Raw genomic sequence first — 27,920 nt, forward strand, 5'->3', positions numbered from 1 at the left:
CTGAAACTAGTTCTATTAAAACTTTTGATTTTCAACCTTGTATACATCCATTCCCCATATGAAATTGAAAACCCGTCTAAAATAAATAATCCACAATGCTTTACATCATAAAAATGATAGCATACGCTATAAATTTACCACTTTGGGATACCATAAGGCATATTTTGTTAATATGGAACAAAAGGGTAAAACATAAAACCCAGAGGAACGAGTGATCAGTTTGCTGGAGTTTCTTATTGACAACATATTTGTTGAGTTTGGAGGTAGAATTTTTCAACAAATTGTCGGCATTCCTATGGGAACGAACTGTGCGCCTCTCCTTGTCGACCTCTTCTTGAAACATAAAACATGAAAACTTAATTAAACGCCTATTTCTACATCAATATGTATTCAACGGCGTTGTACATAAATGACATATAAAATACAAAAATACTATACAAAAATACAATATGTATGTACTATACCAAAAAAAAAATATATACTGTGATACACAAGAAAAAGTCAGAAAAGTTCAAAATAATTTTCGAAATACAATGTTTTCAACCGACATTTAAAAATATAACTTATTCGGTATTCAAGAGTTTGCAGCTCCTATTCAGACTTTGTAAAATGTCACCAGTGTCTAAGCAGAAAAATGATGTCAAAAAACGTCTCGTCCTTTTTCTAAAAAAAATAGTTCATCGTAAGGTACCAAGAACGCGTTGATAAATATTCCGTATCAACATCACAAATAATACAAGATGGTCTTGAAGTATAGATTTTGCGTACTGACGTTGGTTACCTTCTAAATAAAGTATTGTAGTGTCATTTTATAATTAGTTTGTCATATTTTTCACTCAATATAGAAAGGGAGATAACTCATGGTTTAACTAAGGCTAACTGTAATTTAGCTTTGGGAAAAAAAGAAGTATTGAATTCCTTTATTTTAATAGAATTAATTTTCTAAATTAACATGGATTTGTATGGTTAATTAAAACATTGGTATAAACTAATTTACTAAAACCTCAATTTAAGCTGCACTGTCAGTCGGAAAAGCATGTAAATATTAACGAGAATAGCCTTTTAAAACTGAAGTCCTTGAATAAGCTCTACCTAGCCTATTTGTATTACAGGTCCACCAATTTTTAAAGATAAAACTAATGGGGATTGGATTGCCAGACCAGAAATGTCTTCTGTGGAAATTAAATGTGTTGCTTGTGGAAAACCAAAGCCTACCATTAAATGGTTCAAAGACAAACAGTTCATTGACCCTGGTGTCACAGGAGGACGGGTAGGCAACACTATTCTATTTAGTTTTAGAAAATAGAAAGGGATTAACATACTACTTATATACAGTGCAGTAGTAAGATCTAGTCTCTTTATGAGAAGAGAAGTATTTTTTTTAATTTATTGTTGATCAGTTTGCTTTGGAATATTGTGCTGTTATTAAAAAAATAAACATTATAAAAACCTATGGCAAAGGCAAAAACATTTGGTTGATATTACTTCGAATTCATCTTGTACAAATCAAACTTTGCCACAAGCAAAGCGTGAGTAACAACATTGGCCATGACAGTTGATTCTTTTCACAAATAGTAAACAGTAACAGCTTGCCTTTATATGTTTCTACCAGACACAGTCCTGTCTGATGAGCCGGCTCTTTAGAATTCCTTTGATATGAGACAAGAAATTATAAATTAAAAATTGTGATGACTAGAGCGAAGAGGGGCATGATTTATAAACAATGTTGGATCCACATATAAACATTTTTATTCAAGCCATATAGCAGTACTGATAGATGTACTATAATCCGCTCGGTCTTAGTTTTTAATCTTCTACATAGTGCATTCTCCTTAGGAGTAAGTAAGTGAATGTGGCTTTAATTTGTTTAATGGATTCAATGAGGGGCAGATTTCATTTCCTTTCTAACAAGTTTTTTTTCAACTTTTATATTTCAAATTCAAATTAAAATTTAGATGAAACCAGATGCAATGCTTATGAAATATAGGAAGTAATTTAAACAAATTATTGAAAAGGTGTAGCTACAAATGAAGACGAAAATGAAAACCAATTGTCAATCTTTTTAAAGATGTAAAACTAGCACATATTTATTCCTTTGTTAAATTCTTTAAACTAAAAGTGGGTTGAAATAAATATGTTTGTATATATCAGTAGAATACCCCCAATCAAGAAGCTTTTTGATGAAACAAGCCAATAATTTGTTTTTAACACATTTGGAATAATTTTCTATATTTTTCAGTACAATGTTCGAGAATACCAACTAAAGATCGATAGACTTCTGAAATCTGATGAAGGCAACTATACATGTGTTGTTGAGAATGACCTTGGAAAGTTGAATTTCACCTACAAACTTGAAGTTCTAAGTATGTGAACATTTATAAAGATTGTAAAAAACGTATGTAGCTTCATAGGGAGGGGGGGTTTATTTTCCATTTAATAATGTAATTCAATTCAGAAATCCACAGCAATTATCTTTAATTATTTCCTTATGTTAGGTTTTGCACAATGTTTTAAAAGTTACACATAGATTATTTTTAAATTGAGGGCAATGAAAGTAATTTTGGTGAGGTTTATAGATTATAGAAGTTACTGTAGAAATTAATAGCCAATTATTTTGATATATAGGGTATCTTATATGTAGCTTGATAACCTCCGAATCTTCATCAGATGTGTTTCATTGAGACATATCATAACCAGAGATGCTGATGGTGTCAATTTTAAAGCTGATTACTCAAACATTTAGTGTTAAATAAAAATTTAAAAAAAGGATTTACAGAATTTTTCTTTACATTCCCCCCTATAGTTTTTTCTTTCAGTTAAGTTATTCAAAACATGTTTTAAATGAGAGACTTAAAAAGCTACTGTCGATATGTTGATATTATAAATATGAGAGCAAAAAACTAGGATTTTAAACCAGTATTTCACTTCAAAGAAAATCTAATTTTTAGACGACTGCAAATCTTTTAATCGTATATTTGTATGACGTTGGCGTCGTCGTCATCTGTCGTCGTCGTCCGAAGACATTTGGTTTTCGCACTCTGATTTTAGAAAAAGTAAATAGAAATCTATGAAATTTTAACACAAGGTATATGACCATAAAAGGAAGGTTGGGATTGTTTTGGGGTGTTTTGGTCCCAACAGTTTAGGAATTAAGGGTCAAAAGGGCCCAAATAAGCATTTTTCTTGGTTTTCGCACAATAACTTTATTGTAGGTAAACAGAAATCTTTAAAATTTAACATAAGTTCTATGACCACAAAAGGAAGGTTAGGATTGACTTTGGGGGTTTAAGTCCCAACAGTTAAGGAATTAGGGGCAAAATAGTTATCAGGTACCAGGATTATAATTTAGTACTCCAGACGCGCGTTTCGTCTACATAAGACTCATCAGTGACGCTCATATCAAAATATTTATAAAGCCAAACAATAACAAAGTTGAGGAGCATTGAGGATCCAAATTTCCAAAACGTTGTGCCAAATACGGCTAAGGAAATCTATGCCTGGAATAAGAAAATCCCTAGATTTTCAAAAAAAAAAATTTTTTGTTAACAGGAAATTTATTTTAAAAAAATGACCACATATTATTGATATTCATGTCATCACCGAAGTGTTGACTACTAGGCTGGTGATACCCTCGAGGAAAAAACGTCCACCAGCAGTGGCATAGACCCAGTAGTGTAAATAGTTATCAAAGGTACCAGGATTATAATTTAGTACGCCAAAAACAGGTCCCAAAATCGGCAGTTTTCTTGGTTTTTGCACAATAACTATTTAGTTTAAGTTAATAGAAATCGATGAAATTTTAACACAAGGTTTATGACCACAAAAGGAAGGTTTTAATTGATTTTGGGAATTTTGGTTCCAACGAATTAGGTGCCAAAAGGGTCCAAAATTAAACTTTGTTTGATTTCATCAAAAACGGAACTATTGGAGTTCGTTGATATACCGAATCTAAACGTGTATTTTGATTCTTAATTTTTGGTCCTGTGTTCAAATTGGTCTACATTAAGGTTTAAAGGGTCTAAAATTAAACTTAGTTTGATTTTGACAAAAAATGAATTTCTGGGGTTCTTTGATATGCTGAATCTAAACATGTACTTAGTTTCTTTTTTCATTATGGGCCCAGTTTTCAAGTTGGTCTAAATCGGGGTCCAAGATAAAACTTTGTTTGATTTCAACAAAAACTCAATATATGGGGTTCTTATTTTTAATTTAACTACGTATTTAGAATTTTAAAATATTTTGGACCGGTTATTAAATAGGTCTACATTGAGGTCTAAAAGGTCAAAAATTTAACTTTATTTGATTTCATCAAAAATGTAATGGCCATAGGAACAACATATGATAAAATCAAACCTCTAGGGATACCTATGCAGAAGCTTATTTTATTTGAAAGTAGAAATTTGGTGAAAAATATTTTAGACACAATTAGCATTATTATTGGTTACATAATAGTTGCATAATACTAACATTGCAATAATTTGAAAGAGTAACCTGTTGGCTATCCAAAGCTACCACTTTTATAAATTTGAAAGCATTATTAAGAAAGTTATAGCATTTTAAAACTTGGGAGTTAGAGTTATAAAATCTTTGTATTTTGCTACCTTCAATCAACTTAAATCATGACTGTCTGACATTTTTTATTTTATGGTGCATTTAAATGAGTAGTTATTGTAGTAAACTTCAATAGAAATTTAAATTGAGATCATATTTGGAATAAGGGAAAGGGGGAGGTGAAAAAAATTGGTGGGGTTCAATTTTTCTTATTTCAGATTTCAGAAATGAAAACGAAAAAGAGTAGGGGCAATTAAGCCCTTATTTGGCTCCAAAATTACTGCAAATTTAAAAGTTATCATACATATTTTTAATTTACTGTACAGTATCTAAGGTACAAGGTATTAAGAAAAACAAAACATTTTTGGAAATTGAACAAGTTACCATGGCAACAAATCATGACTGTATTTGCATAGTTTGTAAAATTTCGTGATTTTCTTTGTTTTTCATCAAACCTTTAAGTAAATTTTAGATTGAAATACCATGTGCGCACCAAAGAAACAACTTTATATTTGTCGAGATTTTGTCAATGGTTATGATAAAGTTAAATTATTTTGTTGTTTCTTGGCTGGCTTCGCACGTTGTTTCCACAAGAGATATAAAGATAGAAAACTGCATAAATTCTGTATTTTATTCAGTTTTGTGAAAACAGTACACATCATGACGTAGTTGTGACGTCATCACATAAAAATCTTAATAAATGTTCATTGATATTTCTTGACACTGTGCATTTCTAAACGTTATGTCCCAATTTGAAAAAGTTATAAAACATATTATTTTCCTGGGCCAAAACCAGGCCTTAATGCCCCAAATCCTTTTTTTCAAATATCAAAGGATTAATATTCAACAGCTAATATATAGCTTGATAACCTCCAATCTTCATCAGATGTGTTTGATTGAGACATTTGATGAGGAGTTTGATTGATTGAGTGTAGGGGTCCTGATCTTGAGAGTACGGGCTTTAAAACACGTGGATGTTTTAGGATAAACTTATCAATGAAGTGTGAAAAGGAATAAAAGTGTCTTATAGTTGTTAATGTTTGTGTCATTTTGGTCTTTTGTGGATAGTTGTCTCATTGGCAATCATACCACATCTTCTTTTTTTATATCTTTAATGAGAGACTGAAAAATATACTGTAGCTTCATTTATATTAATCAGATACATTTTTTTTTTGTAATTGTGGATAGCAGAAAACTAGGAATTTAAACCAGTATTTTGACTCTAAAGAAAATCATTTTTTTGGCTCTATGATAGAGACAAATGATAAAAACACAAGTTTAGGTATCCTCATTTTATTTCTCCAATCACCAACATCGATGCCTACGAAAATAAATAGTTCCACATCACATATTAAAGAGATTTCATGAATAACCATTTATTCCAAAAAAAAAAGTTTAAGTGATTGCGAGTTTTTATTTTGACTTCTGCACAGTGAGTGTTATATTAGGAAATTAATTAATTTCCTTAATGAACTATGTTAATAGATATATGTTTAAATTTACAGTGAGCAGAATTACAAAACCAGTAATAGTTGGACCAACAAATCAGACAGTCCAAGCTGGGAGTGATGCTAGGTTTGAATGTAAAGTGTTAAGAAATGACCTACAGCACCATACACAGTGGTTACAACACTACACAGTCAATGGTTCTTATAGAGATGATGAAGGACAGCCACATGTCAAAATTATACAGGTAAATATTAATAAGATGAAATAAAAAAAATCATAAGACATTTTACTTTTTAAAATGTCCATTTTTGCAAGCTGTTTTAAAAATTAAAATATCTTGTTGGATACTGTCTGATTTGCTGGTCCCATAATTACTGGGTTTCAAAAAAAAAAAAAAAAGCGGCAGCATCCTGTAAATTACTGTTTACTTTTGAAAATCTATCTTCATTAGGAAATATATGAAAATATATAACTAAGACTTTTTTTATTTATCGGGGAGAGTCGGTGCTCAAAGAGATCCGAAAATTTATAACCAAAAAAAATAGAAAAATTACATGTATGACTGCATAACAAATCACAAGTGACTTAATAAAAGAATGTGATTTTAATCATTGTCTAGTGTATTGAAATAGTGAATTGAATTTACGTTTTTAGTTTCTTGATAATTTTTCGTATCAATATTTTTTTTTTAATTGGCCTTTTAATGTTTCTAACATAATATGTATTTGAAAAACTTTTTCATTATAATCGGAATTATGGGTTGTTAACTAAAAATTACTTATATGTCAATACAGGATCAAAAACATGTTTTTTTAATTCTTTATTTATGTTTATAAATGATTTGAATGGTTAAACTTTTACAAGTGTTATCACACAGTAATTGTATTAAGACTTAAGTTTAAGAGAGGTTTCAGCAATACTGTTATTACTGTATGAAACTGATATTGAATGATTAATAACTAATAAAGGCAACAGTAGTATACCGCTGTTCAAAACTCATAAATCCATGGACAAAAAACAAAATCGGGGTAACAAACTAAAACCGAGGGAAACGCATTAAATATAAGAAGCAACACACACAGAAACGGACCAAGCAACAGACAAAACACCACGAGAATAACAAATATAACATCAAAACCAAATACATGAATTTGGGATAGACAAGAACCGTGCCACGTCTTATCTCAATATCTTAAAAAATAAGAGAAAACACAAACGACTTGGTACAGGACACTTTTAAAGGGGAATAAAAGTGGTGGGTTGAACCTGGTTTTATGGCATGCCAAACCTCGCACTTTAATGGCAAAGTTAAATATAACATTAAAATGACAACATAATATTACAGGACTACAATACAAATAAAAGGGAGAACATATTAGACAAAGAAAAGCATGATTAATAGATAACAAAAAGCATCAGGTTTAAAATTCAATACGCCAAAAACGCGTCTTGTCCACACAAGACTCACCAGTGACGCCCAGATATAAAAGATTGAAAGTGAAAAAAGTACAAAGTTGTACAGCACTGAAGATCAAAAGTTGAAAAGGTTTTGCCAAATACGGCATTGTTTGTATGCCCGGGATAAGAACATTCTAATTATATAGAACAATTCATGCTATTGCAAACAGTAAATTTTATCAAATGAATATGAAAGAGATAACTTTTTCAAAACATTGTTTTTATATATATATGGTCTAGCGGGACGGCTGCAGTGCAGGCGATTTGGTGTCACGATATCACAGTAGCATGGGTTCGAATCCCGGCGAGGGAAGAACCAAAAATTTGCGAAAGCAAATTTACAGATCTAAAATTGTTGGGTTGATGTTTAGACGAGTTGTATATACATTATGTACACAGCCATGTATCACCATCATTGATGGCGATCCGATGGATACATCTGTTGTAGGGTTGTCACTGACTCAGACGTACTTATGAATATAATTATTTTCTGTGACTGTATCTTACATTAATTTGTAGGATCCTTTACTATAGATAATTTAGCTGATCTGTAACAATAAAATCTTCATGCCTTATATATCATGTACTGTAGTACGCCGCTAGATTAAAACTGACGTGGAAAGGTTACACATGCCCACCGAAAGCTCTTTTTTTGAGAGCCCAGGTGGTCGTGTGGTCTAGCGGGACGGCTGCAGTGCAGGCGATTTGGTGTCACGATATCACAGTAGCATGGGTTCGAATCCCGGCGAGGGAAGAACCATAAATTTGCGAAACACAACACAACACCGAAACGCAACACACACAGAAACGGACCAAGCAACAGACAAAACACCACGAGAATAACAAATATAACATCAAAACCAAATACATGAATTTGGGATAGACAAGTACCGTGCCACGTCTTATCTCAATATCTTAAAAAATAAGAGAAAACACAAACGACTCAACGTTAAAATGCAACACACACAGAAACGAACAATATTATAACAATGGCCATATATATATATATATATATATATATATCTTAGGCTTGTAGCTCTTAGGATTATGACAGTTATGACAAAACCTCACTCTTTGTTTAAAAAACTTTTTTGATATCTTCTAATGCTGTTATGTGTTTCATTTGAAATTTAAGCAATCCATGGTGAATGTAAGTCAACCAGAAATACTGATAATAAAGAATGTAACTAAAGACAATGCTGGATGGTATACATGTTTGATTGCTAATCCACTTGGTAGAGATTATCAGACTGCCTGGCTAACAGTTATAGGTAAGAATGTAATGAAAGATAATGCTGGATGGTATACATGTTTGATTTGTAATCCACTTGGTAGAATTTATCAGAGTGCCTGGCTAACAGTTATAGGTAAGAATGTAATGAAAGAGAATGCTGGATGGTATACATGTTTGATTTCTAATCCACTTGGTAGAGATTATCAGAGTAGCTGGCTAACAGTTATAGGTAAGAATGTAATGAAAGATAATGCTGGATGGTATACTTGTTTGATTTCTAATCCACTGGGTAGAGATTATCAGAGTAGCTGGCTAACAGTTATAGGTAAGAATGTAATGAAAGATAATGCTGGATGGTATACTTGTTTGATTTCTAATCCACTGGGTAGAGATTATCAGAGTAGCTGGCTAACAGTTATAGGTAAGAATGTAATGAAAGAGAATGCTGGATGGTATACATGTTTGATTTCTAATCCACTTGGTAGAGATTATCAGAGTAGCTGGCTAACAGTTATAGGTAAGAATGTAATGAAAGATAATGCTGGATGGTATACTTGTTTGATTTCTAATCCACTGGGTAGAGATTATCAGAGTAGTTGGCTAACAGTTATAGGTAAGAATGTAATGAAAGATAATGCTGGATGGTATACATGTTTGATTTCTAATCCACTGGGTAGAGATTATCAGAGTGCCTGGCTAACAGTTATAGGTCAGAATGTAACTAAAGTAATGCTGGATGGTATACTTGTTTGATTTCTAATCCACTTGGTAGAGATTATCAGATTGCCTGGCTAGCAGTAATAGGTCAGAATGTAACTAAAGTAATGCTGGATGGTATACTTGTTTGATTTCTAATCCACTTGGTAGAGATTATCAGATTGCCTGGCTAGCAGTAATAGGTAAAGGCTTAGGTTATAATTTAAATGTTTTGTTTTTCATCATAAAATACTCGTAAAACAATCAATTATAAGTAATAAGTGATTATTGACGTTGATACAATCTTTTATCAATTACTTTTTTAGCTCACAGGTGCCCTTGTGAGCTAATGCTATCACTTGGCGTCCGTCGTCTGTCTTCGCAAACTATTTAACAAATCTTCTCCTCTGAAACGATTGGGTCAAATACCTTCAAACTTTAACTAAATGTCCATAGGGTATCTAGTATATAAACATGATAAATTGTATCCGAAGTTTTGATCAATCGACAAATATTAGATATAGGATTTCGCTATATTTTTATACAAATGAACTTTATCTCATACTTAATAGGAAAATAAAATAAAAAGATGGGTCCCGTTTATTTACACTCACAATCTGCCTTCGAAAGAAGCATACATTTTTGTAAAGTTACTTTTTTCTGTTGAACTCCATTGTAATGGGAGAAAAAAGGTAATACCGAAATAAAAAAAGAACTAAATCGCACAAATTTCACAAAAGTTGAGTTTCAGTTCAGCTTATTTGAAAATGATGATAAAAAATATAGGTCACCAATGAGTTAAAAAAAGATATTGCAATTTTAATGCCACAAAATAGCATTTTTGCACCAGAGGGAGACAATTTTGAGCTTTTTCAATGGTATATACATTTTAAAAATCATCTCGTCATATTTATTAAGGCTTGTAAGGGAGGGTTAATGAGTTGATTATAAACGAAACTCAACAGATTCTACATGTTTTCAATTGCAATACAAAGAGAAGTTGATTGAAAGAAACAGTCGTTTATACTATATCTTTTTTTTAAATATATATTCTTAATATTCCATTTATTGCAGTGTCGTTAGAATATCACAAACTTAAGAACTTATAGTGATTTAGACAATTAAAACAAAGTTGACTGCTGTACGCCGGTTTTGACATTTTTTGTCTACTAAGTCTGTTTGTTTTGCGCACATATTGTTGTTAATATAATAAAATAATATGCAACTGTCATACAAGTGAGAGGATTGGCTATCTATACAACCAGGTTAAATCCACAATTTCTACATAAGGAAATGCCTGTACAAATTCAGGAATATGACAGTTGATTTCTATTCGTTTGATGAGTTCGAGCTTTTGTCATTTGATAACGGACTTCCGGTTTGAAATTTTCCTTGGAGATAGGTTTTATTGTTAAACAAACATCTGGATGATGATCTTATCCAATTATTTGATAAACTGATTTGATCGGCATAGAGCGCACCGTTTAATTGCTTACTGATAAAAAAAAAAACTTCAGAGTAATCACTTAAAAAAGGAGATAAGCTAATTACCATTTACAAATTATTATTTATATTATGCCTGATATGCAAAATCAAGATGCATGATAGTGATCTCATATGTCGACATCGCCATTATCTCCGAGATGTTGTTCAAGTCTTTGACGGAAGAAATTAAAATACCATGTAAATGAACACTTTCAGTGATCCCACCAGTATTTGCCATTATTGTTTAATTAATTTTTGTCAACTATATATCACAGACATTGTAAAATCATTGTATATCAAATATAAGTGAAGTGGAAAATATTTGTACTTTTTGTTTGTTTCCAAATAGCATGCTTTCTCCTCACAACATCAAGTAGTTCATGCTGTCCATACATACTGGCGAATGTCATCTCATTTTGGCTGTATATGTGGAGACATTGTTATTTGTCATGGAGAGAGGACACGAGCTCTGCAACATTTTGATCTTTAAAGATTCATGAAAACTATGTTTACAAAATCCCATTCAGTTCAGTTCTTTTCTTTTTTACTTCTGATGTGTCTTAACGACCTCACGTCCGTAATCCATTCCTAAAGAGTATCCTAAAGAATTGAGAATGTGTCAAAAAGACAAAACCCGACCAAAGAGCAGAAAACAGTCCATGGTCATCTATGGGTTTTTAACACAGACAGAAAATCTGACACCTGAAGGCGAGCTCCTGCTTGCCCCTTAACATAAAAGTGTACTGGTTCAGGGGAAATAACAACCGCGCTAAAGTCCAAAACATATAAATCAACCAAAATTAAAACTGTAAGTCTTCTTTCTAACCTTTTTACTTTTTGCCCGTTATACTCCGCGACTGAATTCATCAATATTTTGAAGTTGTTTTACCAATTGACTCAATATGACTCACGATATTTCTGGCCTTAGGATAACAAATTTTGGAAAAATATTTTAAAGTTAAGATCCTAAGTAATAACGTAATTAGGCGGATAGTATATAAATTGTTAATTAGCACTAGTTCAATCGCGAGGTCTAGAATTGTGGTCAATATTGAGATGCTGCAAAACGTAATTGTAATTGAAAATTTTGTTAACAATTGGTTTGTGTAATTGGTATCGGTAAATGTAATGATACGTCTTAACTGATCTTTAGGGTAAGTAGGAATTTCAAGAAATCTGGTTGATATTGAAGGGTTGTGCCCAAGTTGATGGCACTGGGAGTTTTGTTGGCAAAAGAAAGATTTAGAGTGCAAACTGGTCTTAAAATCAGTATTTGGCAATATTAGAGATCATAGCTGTAACTTTAATTGATGTTTGTATTAGTTATTTCCAAACATAAATGGAAGAGATAATGACGTTTTGAAAGGTGAAGTGAATAAAGCGTCTTGCAAATGTGATGAATACCCTACAGCTTTTTTTATAAATAGACGAACTAGGGTCATGAACACATCAATCATGAAGAATATGTTATGTTTTATGACCATGACCATGAATGCGTGTACGTCGATGAGTACAATTTAAAATGATCATCACATTCACCAAGATACAGAGAGGACTATGTCCAGTAGTCAGCACTTTTGTGTTGACATGAACATCAATTAAATGGTCATTTGAATAAATTTCCTGTTGGCAAAACTTTTTTCGAAAGACTAAGGATGTTCTTATCCAAGGAATATATTACCTTAGCCCTTTTTTGCACAACTTTTTGGACTTTTGGGTAAATCAATGTAAATCAATGTACTTGTTTGTCTTTATAACTATTTTGATCTAAGCGTCACTAATAAGGTTGATGTAGACGAAACGCGCGTCTGGTGTAATAAATTGTAATCCTGGTGCCTTTGATATCTAATACACCACTGGGTCTATTCCAGTGCTGGTGGACGTATCAAACGGATTAAAATGTCAATTGACAAAATCACCTGCATCGTTCTTAATGAATGACTGATGTATTGCAGACCAAACGTTTATTAAACTTACTATTTTTGGTTTAATCGATATACAACTGATACATACCAATCCGTAAGTCTAAAGCTCGGACCAATAAACACAAAATACGGGTTGTCCGCTTTGTTTGACACTCGATGACTGGTTCTAATCGAAAAAACATTGTCAAGGTTAAATAAATATATCAAATTTTAGAGAACTATCAGCAAAAACTAATGTAATGCAATCACTGCTGATAAAAATGGTCAAACAAGGAGTTTAAAACATGACTATCACATTCGAGTTCAAATCAGTGCCCCCTGTAATCAATAATAACAAAACTGTATAAAAAATAACATACTGAAGGGTGCCTGATAGCATGTTTAATCCTAGTACATTATGTATGTCTGTCCCAAATCAGGAACCTGTAATTTATGGTTGACATGCGTTGCTGTAAATCATATTTGTTTTACTTTCAATGTATTGTACATTAATTGCGCCGTTATTTTTGTCATTTGAAGTGATTTCACTGTTATTTTAGGGCCATTTATAGCTTACTATGCGAAAAAGGTTTCCCTTATTCTAGTTGTTAATTCAATGTTGGAGTTTTGTTACATTGGCACGTATACCACATCTTCTTATCTTTGAATAACAAAAACCACTCCTGAATGATAGAAAAAGACAGAAATTGAAGATCCATCCGAAATTAGAAATTGTAAGATTGAAATATATAAGAAGAATAATTATATCATTTTTTTCTTAAATGTCCCCCAAAAATAAAACTGAATAATTTAAATCGAGAGGATTCATGACAGTATAACATCTTAATTCTTGAAAATATTTTCTAAACAAGTCAATAATATTAAACATCGTGTTTTATTTATCTTCTTAACATCATTGATTCGAGCGTCACTGGTGAGTCTTTTGTAGACGGAAATACAAAATTTCAATCATACTATCTATGATGAGTTTATCTACTGAAAAAAGCCAGTAAAATAACAAAAATACCGAACTCCGATGAAAATTCAAAACAGAAAGTGCCTTAACAAATGACAAAATCAAAAGCTCAAACCCATCAAGGTGTAATACCACCATTGATTTTCCCCTAGTAGTCTATGTGAAATTTGCACTTTTCAAAACATTGTGCAGAATTTATCTTTGTTTCAAATAAAGAAATACTTGGCATGAGTAAAGTTTTATTCTGTCCAGTTCTATAGAAAAAATTTCACATAACATTTCATTGCATATAAGAAAATAACCATCATTGGAAGTTAACCAATCAAATTTCTCCCCTTATTCTATTTGTGCACAAGGTTTAGTCACCATGTAACCTCAAGATTACAAAATTTTATATAGAAATCACAAATAAAAAATAATGGTGTTAAGAAATATCCAAGAGATATGTTTATGACACAGAAATAGTTTTACTGCAATAAATTGTAGGATTAATTACCTACAACGGTCAATTTCAAGGGAATATTTTTTAAGACCTACTTTCGTATACAACCAGAAGTGACATACCATGATTTGGTGGTGTTACACCTTTATAAAGAAGACCTTTTTGTTCAATAAACTGAATGAGACTTTTTCCCTTTGTTATATTGGTTATTTCAAGCATTTCTGTCAAGTTTTGTCATAATCAGTTCAATAGTTTGCGAAAAATCTAGTATAATGAAAGACGACATCTACAGCGATTCGAGCAAAATTTCTACGACAAATCCAAACCAAGCCGCATCAAGATAGAATGGAGTTTGGACCAATAAATGATCAAATATATATCTTATCTGCCTATACACAGTTGAATATGATACACAAGATGATTTTATGAAGATAAATACCACTTATGAACCTCTTTGTCTTCTTTATAAGGTCTCTTTGGGTCAATTTATACCTTTTATTTCCTCAAAATTTCAACTTTTCAGGCCAATAAATAAAAATAATAACTTTCACTCATTTATGGTAGAAATGATATAAGAAATGAGTAATTGAAGCATTTTAGCAGAATGAACAATCCATACAAAAGTTTACTGTCTCCAAGTAGATTTCAATAAGTCCTTACGTAAAAATTAAATTTACGCCGCGTTCCAAAGAGGGACATAAAATGCTTCTCTTTTAAAGAATAACTTGTCGTTACAACATTAGAAATAATTTCATCTACATATTACTATATATTTATTTAAGTATATTACCTAGGAAAATGTTATATCATAGCAAAATATAAGAAATAACCATCCACTCCAAAAAAATAAATATATGCACTTAGTATGGCTTGTTCTGTCAACTGAATATTCATTTTATAGGCCTATTTCAAGACAATTTTATCATAAAACGTGTTTTGGAGACTCAATCCACTCAGAATATTTAATTTTTTGCATTATTTCACTTAAATAGCAAGACATTTTAACACATGAGAATACTCATAAGGCCATAGGTGCATGTACAGCTTCCCATATTAGGTGTAATACCACCATTGATTTTCCCCTATTAGTCTTTGTTAAATTTGCACTTTTCAAAAAAATGTGCAGAATTTATCTTTGTTTCAAATAAAGAAATACTTTGCATGAGTAAATAAAATTAACGGTACTAATTTTCTTGCACCAGATGCGCATTTCGACAATACATGTCTCTTCAGTGATGCTCGTGGCCAAAATATTTGAAATCCAAAGCTTATATAAAAGATGAAGAACTATAATCCAAAAGGTCCAAAAAGTATAGCCAAATCCTTGAAAGAAATCAGAGCTTTGCACGAGGGAGATACATTCCTTAATTTATAATAATTTCTATCATTTTGTAACAAAGTTTTATCCTGTCCAGTTCTATAGAAAAAATTTCACATAACATTTCATTGCATATAAGAAAATAACCATCATTGGAAGTTAACCAATCAAATTTCTCCCCTTATTCTATATGTGCACAAGGTTTAGTCACCATGTAACCTCAAGATTACAAAATTTTCTATAGAAATCATAAATAAAAAATAATGGTGTTTAGAAATATCCAAGAGATATGTTTATGACACAGAAATAGTTTTACTGCAATAAATTGTAGGATTAATTACCTACAACGGTGGAATATTTTTTTAGACCTACTTTCGTATACAACCGGATGTGACATACCATGATTTTGTGGTATTACACCTCAAACGAATGAATAACAACTGTCATAATACTGACGTGGTACAAGCAGTTTCTATGTAAATTATCTTTTATTATAAACCCCAAATTACCTTTTTACAAACCGGTTTCCTTCGTAAATGAGTCACTGGAACTAAGGTCATTAGACTAATTTTCCTTAAATTGACAAATTATAACTAATCTATATATATATATATATATATATATGTTCCACTAATCAAAACACAGAAGGTAAACTTGAAATATTTTATAAAATCTAGAGTAAATGCATGGGAATAACAGCACGTTAGAGACTATAAAACAACATCGTAAAGACTTATATTTTTATTCATTTTTCTAGAACTGTTTAGCATCAACTTAGGATTTAAACGGAAAATGAAGTCTTGTTAAATAGTTTCTAACTTGAAATACAAACTCGTACTTTAACTCGGCTACTCAAGTTGAGATAAAGCCAGGCAAGTGTTTAAGAGGAGATAGTTTACTAATTTATGATGAGAAGGGAAGTTTTCTTTACATTAATTTGTACATTTATTGCAGGTAAATTATTTCTTAAAAATCTAAACATACAAATTTCAATTTTAAAAACTTAAACATCTGTTAATGCCTTGAAATGCGTAAAACATTTGTCAGAAGTTTGAAATTGGTGAACTTTTATAATTGTTAGCATTAATTGCATTTTCAAAATTGTTTGTAAAATTGCATGTTCTTGATATGTTTACAGGTATAATATACGTTCATAATTGTGTAAATAAACCTCAAGTGAATTATTTTCATTATAATCGTATTTTGAATGTGCAGTTACAATAGTTAAACCACATCGGTATTATTTCACCATTTACTAAATCATATGACTGAGAAAGTGAGAACAAATAAAAAATGATATTTTTTTTTTATTTTCATGATTCTTTTGGAAAATATTAAAAAAAATTAGTGCAGTTAGTAAGATAAGGTATTTGGATTTAAAATCAAGACATTATAAACAGCTGCTACGCCGGACATTAAATATACCAAAATGCACTCCTATAATTTGCTATAATTTGTGTTAATTATATCATGATAAAACTCCTTAAAACTATGTCACGTTTATGATGAAATTTTATAAAAAGATCCTATTCTACTGCAGGAATGTCAAATGGAGTTTTTAATTACAAAGTCAGTTAGATGCTTCTCTTCCTTGACACTAATACTACAATTTTGTACCCCCTCCTCCTTCAACTTTGAGTTTTCTGTACATTCATTCCTAACGCTATCCCACTGTATTCACACTGATAAAATCCAAAGTTATATCTCTGTGATATGGAGCATTGAGATGATATTTATCTGGCAACGGTTATTGAGTCATTCATAGACTGTCTCATCTGTAAATACCGGCGTTTTACGTTTCCGCAAATTGGCATTACTTTTCCGCGAAAAAAAGATGACGTTTCCGAAAAAAAAAGTTTACGTTTCCGAAAATGAATATCTTACTTTTCCGGAAAAAAAAGTAACTATTCCGCAAATAATTCAGGAATACCTATTGATCAAAATCAAAGCTATAATAAAAAATAAATATGTATTAAGTTAAAGGTTATCATAACTTGTAAGTAGAATACGTCATTAAAATGTATGAAAACGTATGTTCAAAAATATCTAGATATGAGTTCATAAGTCAGTTCTGGCAGAATATTTGTAGCCAACACGTCGTACAAAGTCCTTAGTAGCACATTCACCGTTTACAAGTTTTGTATTCTGCTCAGGAAGGAAGTCCATCTTCTCCTTTTCATATTTCCGAACGGGTGCTTTTACAGTTAGAGTTCTCATCTTTCTGTAAGATATTGTCTTCAGTTTCAATAACACATCGACAAAGATAAATGTGGTAGGATGGCTAGCATTAAACTGCTCGTTCAGGTAGACACGAAAAGACTCGACACCATTCGTTGTTCTCTTATCCTCGGGGTCAGGGGTGATGCCCAAATGGTTGTTGGAAATCTCAATTGCCGTCTATATAAAATTCCAATATATAATCGGCAGACCTCATGCATTTGGAGCATCGGCAATTAATTCAACAAAGCATTCTTCAATCATGTCAGTTGGCAAGTAAGCCAAACCAAAGATTTCTCAATAAAGTTTAACCCATCCTTACCCGAATCAGTAGTTATATCTAGTAAATTGTAGCTATACTGAGATCAGAACATTTTCTTTATTAAAAAATAAAAAATAAATAATTTATCATATATGTACATTCAAATCTTTATAATTTACCAGGTAAATTTGCGGAAAAGTAATAAATACAAATTGCGGAAACGTATATTTTAAATTTGAGGAAACGTAGTATTGGAACTTTGAAAAATTAGCGGAAATGCAATACGCCCGTAAATACTTGTGTTCTCCCAAAAATATGAGTAGATTTTTAATCAGTTATATTAACTATGTGCAACGGCCTTATATGTTTACATAATTCTTTGTTTTAGTTAACATATACTGTTATGTATATAGTTTGGTAAACGCCTGTACCAAGTTAGGAATATGACAGATGTTATTCATTTGTTTTATGTGTTTGGGCTTTAGATTTTTCATTTGATAAAGCCCCAGTCCCACTAGACCACGATCGCATCACGCTCACTGTGATCTGAAATAAATTCAGATCATTGTGAGGTCGCGGTTTGAGCGTCGTGAAAATGAAAATTTTCGTTGCTTTCACGATGCTACTGCGTCCTCATTACGCTTCAACAACGATCCCGCTACGATTATACCACTTTTTCATCGCGCTTTTTTGCGACTTCACTACGCTTATCAAGATCTTTCTACGCTCCTCACGTTCTCACTACGACCATACCACGAGTTATCCGATTGCAACACAATCTTACCACGCCCCTACTGCAATTATAGCACGTCCTTACCACGATTAAACTACGTTCCTATCGCGATCTTACTACGTTCTAAGCAATAACGTCAACATCGGGTTCTATATCAATTAAGTTCCATTCCTTCTATTTCTGATTAATTCGTAGATTTCGCGGAAACAATACAGTCATGCCACCAAAATCTACTTGAACACGTGGGCGTGGTGGTAGGGGTTGATGTAGAGGTAGAGGGACCAACGTAATGTATACTGATCAAGCAGAGATGTCGGACAGACCAATCCAATCTCAGTTACCACCTATTGCTGGTCCATAAAGCTCAAATGACGATATTTTAGTGAACGATAGCAGAGATGACACAGATTGGTCAATAGATATAGTAAGATGATGTATGAGACAATGAGACAACTCTCCATCCAAGTAACGATTTGTAGATGACGTTACTAAGTTTTAAAATTTGTGTCTACCATTTGTCATTTTAAACAATAAAATATGTTTAAACTAAGCTAACAATTTACAAGTGTAAAACCATTTAAACGTGAAAACCAACGGTCAAATCTATATTAAAAAGAGAGGCATGGTTGAGCCGTTAGAGAAAATGGATAATAACATACAGACAAACAAAATCCAGGTAGTATTTTATATATTTCATGTGAAAATGACAATGAGTATGATGGTCATAGTATGAGCATTTTCAGGTCGTAAGAAGACAAGAAAATCGTGTTGAGGACGGAAAGGGCGTGCTAGAATCGTACTATGGTCTTGAACAGCGTGGTGTAAACGTGGTATAGTCGTAGTGAAAGCGTAGTTGGGTCACGGTGAGAACGTGATGGTCGTAGTGAGGTTGTAATAAAGTCGCTGTGAAATCGTAGCGCTGTCTCACTGAATAGAATCAGGCTTTCTCCACGCTCTCACTACGATGGTACAGCGACATTTACGATCTCACTACGCTTCAATTACAACGTGATTTCGCCACAACCGCACCATGATTGTTTTGAACATGTTCAAAGTTGGCCATGCCCATCACGATCTTGAAGACCTCACCACGACCATGATACGACCTTACTGCGATCTACCATCATCAAAATTTGCAATTTTTTTCACAGATCGTAATGCGATCGTGGTCTAGTGGGAATGCGGTATTAGGGACTTTTCGTTTCGAAGTTTCTTCAGAGATCGGTATGTTTGTTATTTTACTTTTAAACAAGTTTTTACTGAAACAGCATAAGGTCAGTACATTCTATTAAATTTGTTTCTTGCTTGCATTTTAACATTTTCATGCCCAATTTATGGGCATTATGTTTTCTGGTCTGTGCCTCTGCCCGTCTGTCCCACTGTCACTGAATAGAAGTTTCATCATCATATAAGTTCCAAAAGGAAAAATTATTCCGGAATATTATTTCCACAGGAATAAATATTACAGTATATGTTCCTAGCAACAAATATACGTTGACACCACTTCAGGTTAAAGTTTTTGTTAAGGTAGGTTAAAGTTTTTGGTCAAGGTAATTCTTGATGAAGTTTAAGTCTGATCAACTTGGAACTTAATCCACATGTTCCTTATGATACGATTTTTCATATTTTGATGCCAAATTAGAGATTTTATCCCATTTTCACAGTCCACTGAACATAGAAAATGATTCGGCAGATGGGGCATCCGTGTACTTAGGACACATTCTTGTTATTTTTATTTTCCTCGATGTTTACATTTTTTATTTGGTATTTAAATGATTCTTTGATGATTTATTTTCCCATACTGTATTCAGGTAAATTTGTTTCCAGTTCACATATTCATCATGTATAAGTATGTTGTTAACAGTTTTGTTCACGTAATGAAAATTTGCAAATGGGCTAATTTTGACCTGCTTAAATCATATATGTTATATAAAATTATACCTTCATGTGCTACTTTTTGAGTAAACTGAGATCGAAATTTCAGATATTTGCTAAAAAAATTGGATTTGTGGATGTATTTTTCCTTCTGACAGAAATGCAAAACTTTATTGTTTTAAAAGAAAAACACAAAGTTGTATGTTAAATTATTCATAATTTCTCTCTTATGTAAGTATCCTATAAATTTATGAAATTTTTTGTTAAGAAATAATTAAAACCTATCAAATGCTCATTAATGTAGAAAAAAAAAGCGTACTTTTTTGCTTTATATTTATCAAATTAAAATAAAAATTGCATTATTGACATTTTCATGAAAATTGGTACAAATAATCTTCATACGTAATCAAACTGACTGTCATTTTAAAATAGAGGGGTCCATGAACTTGTTTAAATGTTAAATTAGTTTGAAAGATAAAAAGCAGTCGAAAAAATGCAACTGACGCTGTGTAAATAAAATTTTATGTTAGCAGCACCGTTTCCTCCACTGTAACTGTATCGTATGCCCTTAATACCAATACTAGCTTTAATGATGTGAACTTTTCAAAATATATCACAAATTTAGGTTTTACGAAGATGTCAATGTTGAAGAGTGTGGTAGTCTTAAACCAGTACTTTCTTAAATTAAAGTTTTGGTTTAATGCAGTTCACCATGGAATCATATTCACATTTGTATGTAACTTTTTTTACGCTTATTTATTTTATGATTTGAACTTTGAAAAAATGCTAAAGGTCTTGAGTAAAGCTGTACATAGTTTCCTAGGCACACATGTTCTTGTTTTCTGTTAGTTTCCAAATACATCTGTAAGTGTTCTCCAGTACTTAAAAAATGATTAATAAAAAGTTGTTGGTTCCTTCATTATTGACCAATAAGCTTCTTGGCAGATTATAGGACAATGATATGAATTGGTGTAGACTAATGAAGGATTTAAAACCCTTCTCCATATGTTATAATTACGTTATTTTTATGTTGCAGAGGGAAGTGGATTAATTAGACCTGCTCCTCGGCAGCAAGTAAGTCACTACAACCTACAAAAATTCACAATTAAAATATGTACCAAGAAATTATTCATTTTTCGGATTTTGGGATTTTTCAAAAGTCTAGATAAAAGACCATTGAAAAATTTGCACTTGGGTGTAGTATATAAAGCCCTTTTTATAGTTAAAACTATAACTTAACCATATAAATCACAAAAAAATGGTCTCCTAAAAAATAGTAATGAGTCCACAGTATGTACCACGCGATAAAAGCCAGTATATCACTTCAAATAAGCTTTGTTTTTTAGGGTAGACTATTGAATATATTTATATATACAGTAAATATTAAGTTTATATTCCATGATAATGTTATATGTATACACACAATATTTTGATGCAAAATATTTCGCACATATGGCTTAATGATATGTTTATCTTTACAGACCTGTCCTATATGTTACACAAGTTTGGACACAACAACTAAAATCTTCAAATCCATGGTTTGTGGATCACAGAAAAGTAAGTATTTTGGGAACCAATATTTTTGGAGTGATGGTCAAATTGGTAGATTCAATCCTGTTCATGATTGACAATGAAAGTTAATTATGGATATCTTTTGGGGGGGTTGAGTAAAACATGCTGATTCAGTTAAATTTAGAGTTTCAATGAGACTATTTATTATAAACTGATTTTGTGCTCAGAATAAATTTTAGATTTGCTTATTTTATATTTGATTCATTTAAAAAATCACCAACAGCATAAATGTAAGCTGTCTCTACCAGTTTGAGTCGAACCATTTGTTAACTATATTTTCTACTTTATGCCTCCGTCGTAGGGGAGGGGTATTAAGTTTTACCGCTTTTCATCTATTGGTTAGTCTGTCCGTCTGTCTGTATGTATGTACATCTGAAAATTGTTTTTCATTCTCTAAATTTAGTTTGCCTTGACCAAACGTTATAAAACATATACAATGTTAATGACCACGAAACACAGATCTTGTATGTTTTTGGTGGTGTCCTTGAGTTGTGGCCTTATATAACGTTATATGAGAGAGGGGGAATCATAACACAATCCCAGATTGATTCCCTTTTCTTAATCCGGAAATCTTGAAACCCCTGTAGCGATCAAACTTTAAATAACTGAATTTTAATCTTCAATTATAATATTTTAATGAAAATCTATTGATAACTTACTAATAATAAAAAACAAATCAACAATTAATTACATTTTCTATCTTTGGTCTCTAGATTTTTTACCAGCAGGTATTTGTTACAGTACATGTGTGCAACCTTCTTTTGTTGTATAAGAATCAAGTACAAGTATTCGCGGGTTGAATTTAAATTACTAACTATCCTAAACCGTATTTCTTTTAGTATACAAAGTACAAACAGGTCGAAGAGGAAAATATTCATTGAAGGTTTTTGTCAATGTCAGGACAAAGAAGAAGGAGGCAGTTAAGATGTTTGTAAAGAAGTCTTATAACTCAGACTGTACCTGTGACTTACTGAATGGTCAAAAGGGTAAGTACTGGTAGACAGTCAGATTCCTATTGCCACAATGTCCAGACAAAGGATTGATCAAATATGATCTTCAAATATCATATTAATTGTAAGAGTGGTTGAAAAATCCTCAGAAAAAGATTACTAAAATATTGATTTGCATAAAATAGACATGGGAGTCGATTTTGGATTTATAACCTTACCCTTATTTATAACCTTAGCTTGATTAGTCAGATACATGGTAAATTTTGATAAAGAACTTCAAATTTGTCTAATCAAAATAGAATATCCAAGAATGAGAGGAATAGGGATGCTAATTAGGGTTTAACCTTGTTTTCTGTTTGCATAAGCATTTTATAAGATGATAGGAAAGTTGCATGTTGTATAAAACATAACTTATGATCTGATGTTTTTTTCTGACATTTTGAGATAACCCTAACTATATTTTCTATGTTTCATTAACTTAAGGGTGCTTATTTGAAAAATATGTTAACACATTAGACCTGGCTATAGTAGTAAAAAGAAGATGTGGTATAATATGTTATTCTCTACACTAAATCTGTACAAGATTTTGTTTGAATTTCTATATGCCCTTTTTAACTTTGAGTTTTCTTCATTCTACTTTAAGGGCATATCCAACAGTTTATTTCTGACGGTGAGAATTTTTCCCTTTAAGATATTTTATTCTTCTATTGACAGAGAATCAAATTTTGCCAAAAAAAATATATGTTGTCCATTTTCGTTTTTTCAAAAAATGCTGCTGAAAATTGAACATTTTTGCAACTTTGGAGTAAAAAACGTTTTTTATACAAAAAAAATAATTATGATTTTTTAATCAACATAAACTTATATAATTGGGTTCAAATTGAGGCTAAATAATTTAAGATGGTAAAAAAATCTAACTTTACCATTTAAAGCATTAATTCTTACTCTAATCAAGCCTAAAACGTTATAGTAAACCCAAACAACGGCAAGAAATGACTTTTAAAATGCACATTTTTGATTTTTATAAATATTTCTAACGGTGTCAATTTGGCCAAAGTAACATATGTTATTCTTTTTAAAAAATGGAACGTCATAACATTTTGAAAAATATTTGTCACCATACTCGTTTTTGAGGAAAATTGAGAAATTTAATATTGTTTACTCAATCCCTCCCGTAAGCCTCACAAATTGCGCCAAAAATTAAGACGTTTTCTGAATATAACATTATATTTCCCTGCTAATTTTTCAAAGGCAGTGCGACGGTGTGGCAGACAAATGTATTTACATTTTGTTGGGTAGTTGTCTCGATAGCACTCATATGGCATCTTCTTATTTATAATGAACCAGTATCTGGACGAGATAACAATACAGTTAGTTTTACTATTGTGTTCGTCATAATTGTGAAACCCTGGTGTGAAACTTACAAACCGTGGAATTACAGACTATTTAAATAGTCCCTCTGGTATCTTCCATCCCTCTTTTAAAAACAAAAGTTTTACACCTTAGAAATCCGTTTCTGTGTCTCGATCTATAGTACCAAAGCAGGGTTAATTTTCATATTATATTTCCATTTGATTTTTTTTTACTGAATATTCATTTAGTATGCCACTTGAAGTCCGTCAGCCATAATCATTATTTATTTTACCGTAACTTTACAATGAAGTGTTATGCTTATAAAGAAATTCACAAAGAGCACGTGAAATTTTGAAACCAAATTCTTATCTAAAAACTCACCGACTCCGTATATAAATTTATTCATTTTGCAGTTTCTGGCTTTTTATTCTTTATAGGCTTCTAGCTATAACAAAAATCTGTATGTTGACTCTTATTGTTTTGAATTATATGGGAAGTTAGGTTGCTGTCGTATTAATGTATACCTTTAAATCTTTTTCAAAACAAAAGGATTGATTTGGGTATGGAAATATTCATATCTCTGGACTTCTCCAGTCTGACAATATATCTTTGCTAAAATTGGGTGCGGCCTTTTAGCTGCTCGGATTTATAAATTTGCAGCCTAGTTTAGTCTAAATAAAAATGTCGTATATCCAATGCATAGTGCAGTGAGAGTTTCACGCTATATCTATACTTTAAACAAACATCTAAATAAAAGGTTGAAAGGATATATACGAACTTGGAATAAAATCTTTACACAACAACAAAGGTTACATGATTCTTCAAATAAGTCACATTGCTGATTTTAACACATATGCTGCGCATTTTGCAGTTGTAGATGAAAAAAAAAATTATTTAACAAAAGAGATCAGTAAAACAATAAATTGAGAATAAACGAAAGGGCTGAAAAGCGAGCATGACTGTTGTTGTTTTACGCTTCAATATATGAGTTCTTGCATATACACAATGGAGATTGTTTTCTGTTCTACTGCCCTCAATCTAGTTTGGCAATACAATTTAACTTCTGGTGTTGACTTCTATTTTATTATTGATTATTCAAACAAATGAATTGAAAGAAAAAAATGCAGAAAGAAAGACTAAATTTTTTGTTTAAAAATAAAATATAAATGAAAACAAAATACCAAAACTGAAAAACTGTTTGTGACAATTATCAGTTGAGAACTAATGATTATGCATCACTCCATGTATATGAAACTGATAAATTGATTGCTCCCGTGCTCCAGTGGCTAATATATCACGCATATTTAGGACAAGGCGAAAGTGGATCTGAAGTAAATCATTGATACATTATTATGATAAAGAGTTTGCTAGCGGTAAAACGTATGCCATACTTGAATGAAGTTGAATAAGACCTAAGTTATTAGCCCACTCCCCCCCCCCCCCCCCCCCCCCCCCCCCCTTTTCCCCAATTTTGAATTATGGTATTTCGATGGCTGTTTTTTTTACTATCCTATTATGGATCCGCTGATTTTGTGAGGGCGTGTCTAATTAGTCAAGACCTACATGAAGACCTACACCGCTTTTTTTTTTGGCTAAATTATATTTGTTTCCTCATACACCTTAAACACAATTACAATGTTTTCCTGTTTCATTTTTTTTAAATTATTACAGTGTCATCTTTTGTTTTACATTGTTTACGAGTTAAAGGTCCTATTCATTTAAAATTTAAAAAGCTACAGTACAGTAATAGCACTTCAACACTAAGCTTGATGATTATTAGTTTACGCCGTATTTTATTTTTCTCAAGAAACCTTTTTTTTCATCTTTCTCAAGTAAAACCAAATTTTGCATTTTCTATTTTAAATGACAAAATCTCGGAAAAGTTTGGTAAAGAATTAATATGGTCTATAATGATCAAGATAATTGCATTTCTTTTATGATAGACCAAGAGGACAAAAATATCTTTAAAGATTTGAGTTCTAATTTCTGTTAATATTCTGTATGAGTTTTTTGTTGATTCTCGCCGTGCTCTTTCTTTTGATGAAAGAACCCTCCCTTTCCAGACGGCCATAGCAATTTCAATGATGATTCTGTTATGACGTCGTTGAAACAACGTTAAATTACGGGAAACAATAGATGGCGTTTATGTTTGTTATTACCTCCCCTGAAAGGGTAATAATCTTTCTTTTTTTCTCTTTTTTTTTAGGGAAAGTTTTGGTATTTTCAGAACGAGATCCCTTGGATATTGATGCAAGAACATTAACGATAAATGGCTCTAGCAAAATCGTCAAAGTGAGCAAAGCTTTAGAGAAGGCAGTTTGGCGTCTTGTAAGAAAAAAAATATGTAGATAAACAATCAGTTTCTGCCAGTCAGAATTCTATTTTTACAATTTTTTTAAGAAGAAAATGATATTTTTGTATTTTATATATATTATTATAATCATTGTACATTTCGAAATCCATTTTAAAAAGTTTTTCATGAGGCAAATGAAAGGGTTGTTTTATTTTCATCTATCTCTTAATTGTCATAAATACTTATAATATAAACAATAACAAATCTATTTTTTAATTATTGAATAACTACATTTTTAAAAACTTACTTTTTCAAAGGGTTGTAAAAAAAATTATGTACATGTAGGACTTTTTTTTAATCCCAATTTATTTTTTATGATTTTTATTTCCATTTTATATGACTAAATTATGGAATTTCCAGGAAAAGTAAAATTACCTATTTCTATTGGATAAAATTGTAGATTTATGAGAACTGTTATGAGAAAATATTGTAATTAAATGTTTCTAGTCATATAATATCTAATCAAATTTAGCATTGTTCACAAATAATACTCAAGTTTTCAGATATTTTTTTTAAACTATTATGCATCTAACAATAAAAGTTATGTACTATTGCAATTCTTTACACTAAATACTACTTGAGCCACAGAATAAAATGGACAGACATTTCTATAATAATACAACATGGGTTCATTTATGAAAATAATTTTAGTTTTGGGTTGATAATATGTACTACATGTGTATGTATGATAAATATGACTACTAAGATCAAATATTAGTATTCCCAAGTAAAGATTGTCATGTTGGCTTTCTGTACAAATTCTCATGTATATCATTAACAGCAATTGAACAACCAAATGATATTTTCATTAAATTAGTGAATCTCTTCAGTGTTATTTGTATATTGCCTATTCCAGAGTAAACCTATTCATATAGATATAGGAAGATGTGGTGTGAATGCCAATGAGACAACTCTCCATCCAAATAACAATTTTAAAAAAGTAAACCATAATAGGTTAATGTACGGCCTTCAATACGAAGCTTTAGCTCACACCGAACAACAAGCTATAAAGGGTCCCAAAATTACTAGTGTAAAACCATTCAAACGGGAAAACCAACGGTCTAATCTATATAAAAAAAATGAGAAACGAGA

The 27,920-nt window shown here is 31.5% G+C and overlaps 1 protein-coding gene across 5 annotated transcripts in view; it reads left to right on the top strand.

Annotated features, from left to right (window-relative positions):
• The window catches only part of LOC134716121 (fibroblast growth factor receptor 3-like), a 56,217-nt gene extending 28,564 nt beyond the window's left edge, over nucleotides 1-27,653 (top strand). For all 5 annotated transcript variants that reach the window (XM_063578899.1, XM_063578897.1, XM_063578898.1 and 2 more), the window contains 8 exons: nucleotides 1,113-1,270; nucleotides 2,240-2,363; nucleotides 6,057-6,244; nucleotides 8,594-8,729; nucleotides 21,637-21,674; nucleotides 22,082-22,157; nucleotides 23,012-23,158; nucleotides 26,682-27,653. In XM_063578899.1, the coding sequence (XP_063434969.1) occupies nucleotides 1,113-1,270; nucleotides 2,240-2,363; nucleotides 6,057-6,244; nucleotides 8,594-8,729; nucleotides 21,637-21,674; nucleotides 22,082-22,157; nucleotides 23,012-23,158; nucleotides 26,682-26,827 (1,013 nt within the window). In that variant the 3' untranslated portion in view covers nucleotides 26,828-27,653. The remainder of the gene's footprint in view (nucleotides 1-1,112; nucleotides 1,271-2,239; nucleotides 2,364-6,056; nucleotides 6,245-8,593; nucleotides 8,730-21,636; nucleotides 21,675-22,081; nucleotides 22,158-23,011; nucleotides 23,159-26,681) is intronic.
• The last annotated feature ends 267 nt before the right edge of the window (nucleotides 27,654-27,920 follow it).

The sequence above is a fragment of the Mytilus trossulus genome, chromosome 4 (assembly GCF_036588685.1).
Source record: "Mytilus trossulus isolate FHL-02 chromosome 4, PNRI_Mtr1.1.1.hap1, whole genome shotgun sequence".
Lineage (NCBI taxonomy): Eukaryota > Metazoa > Mollusca > Bivalvia > Mytilida > Mytilidae > Mytilus > Mytilus trossulus.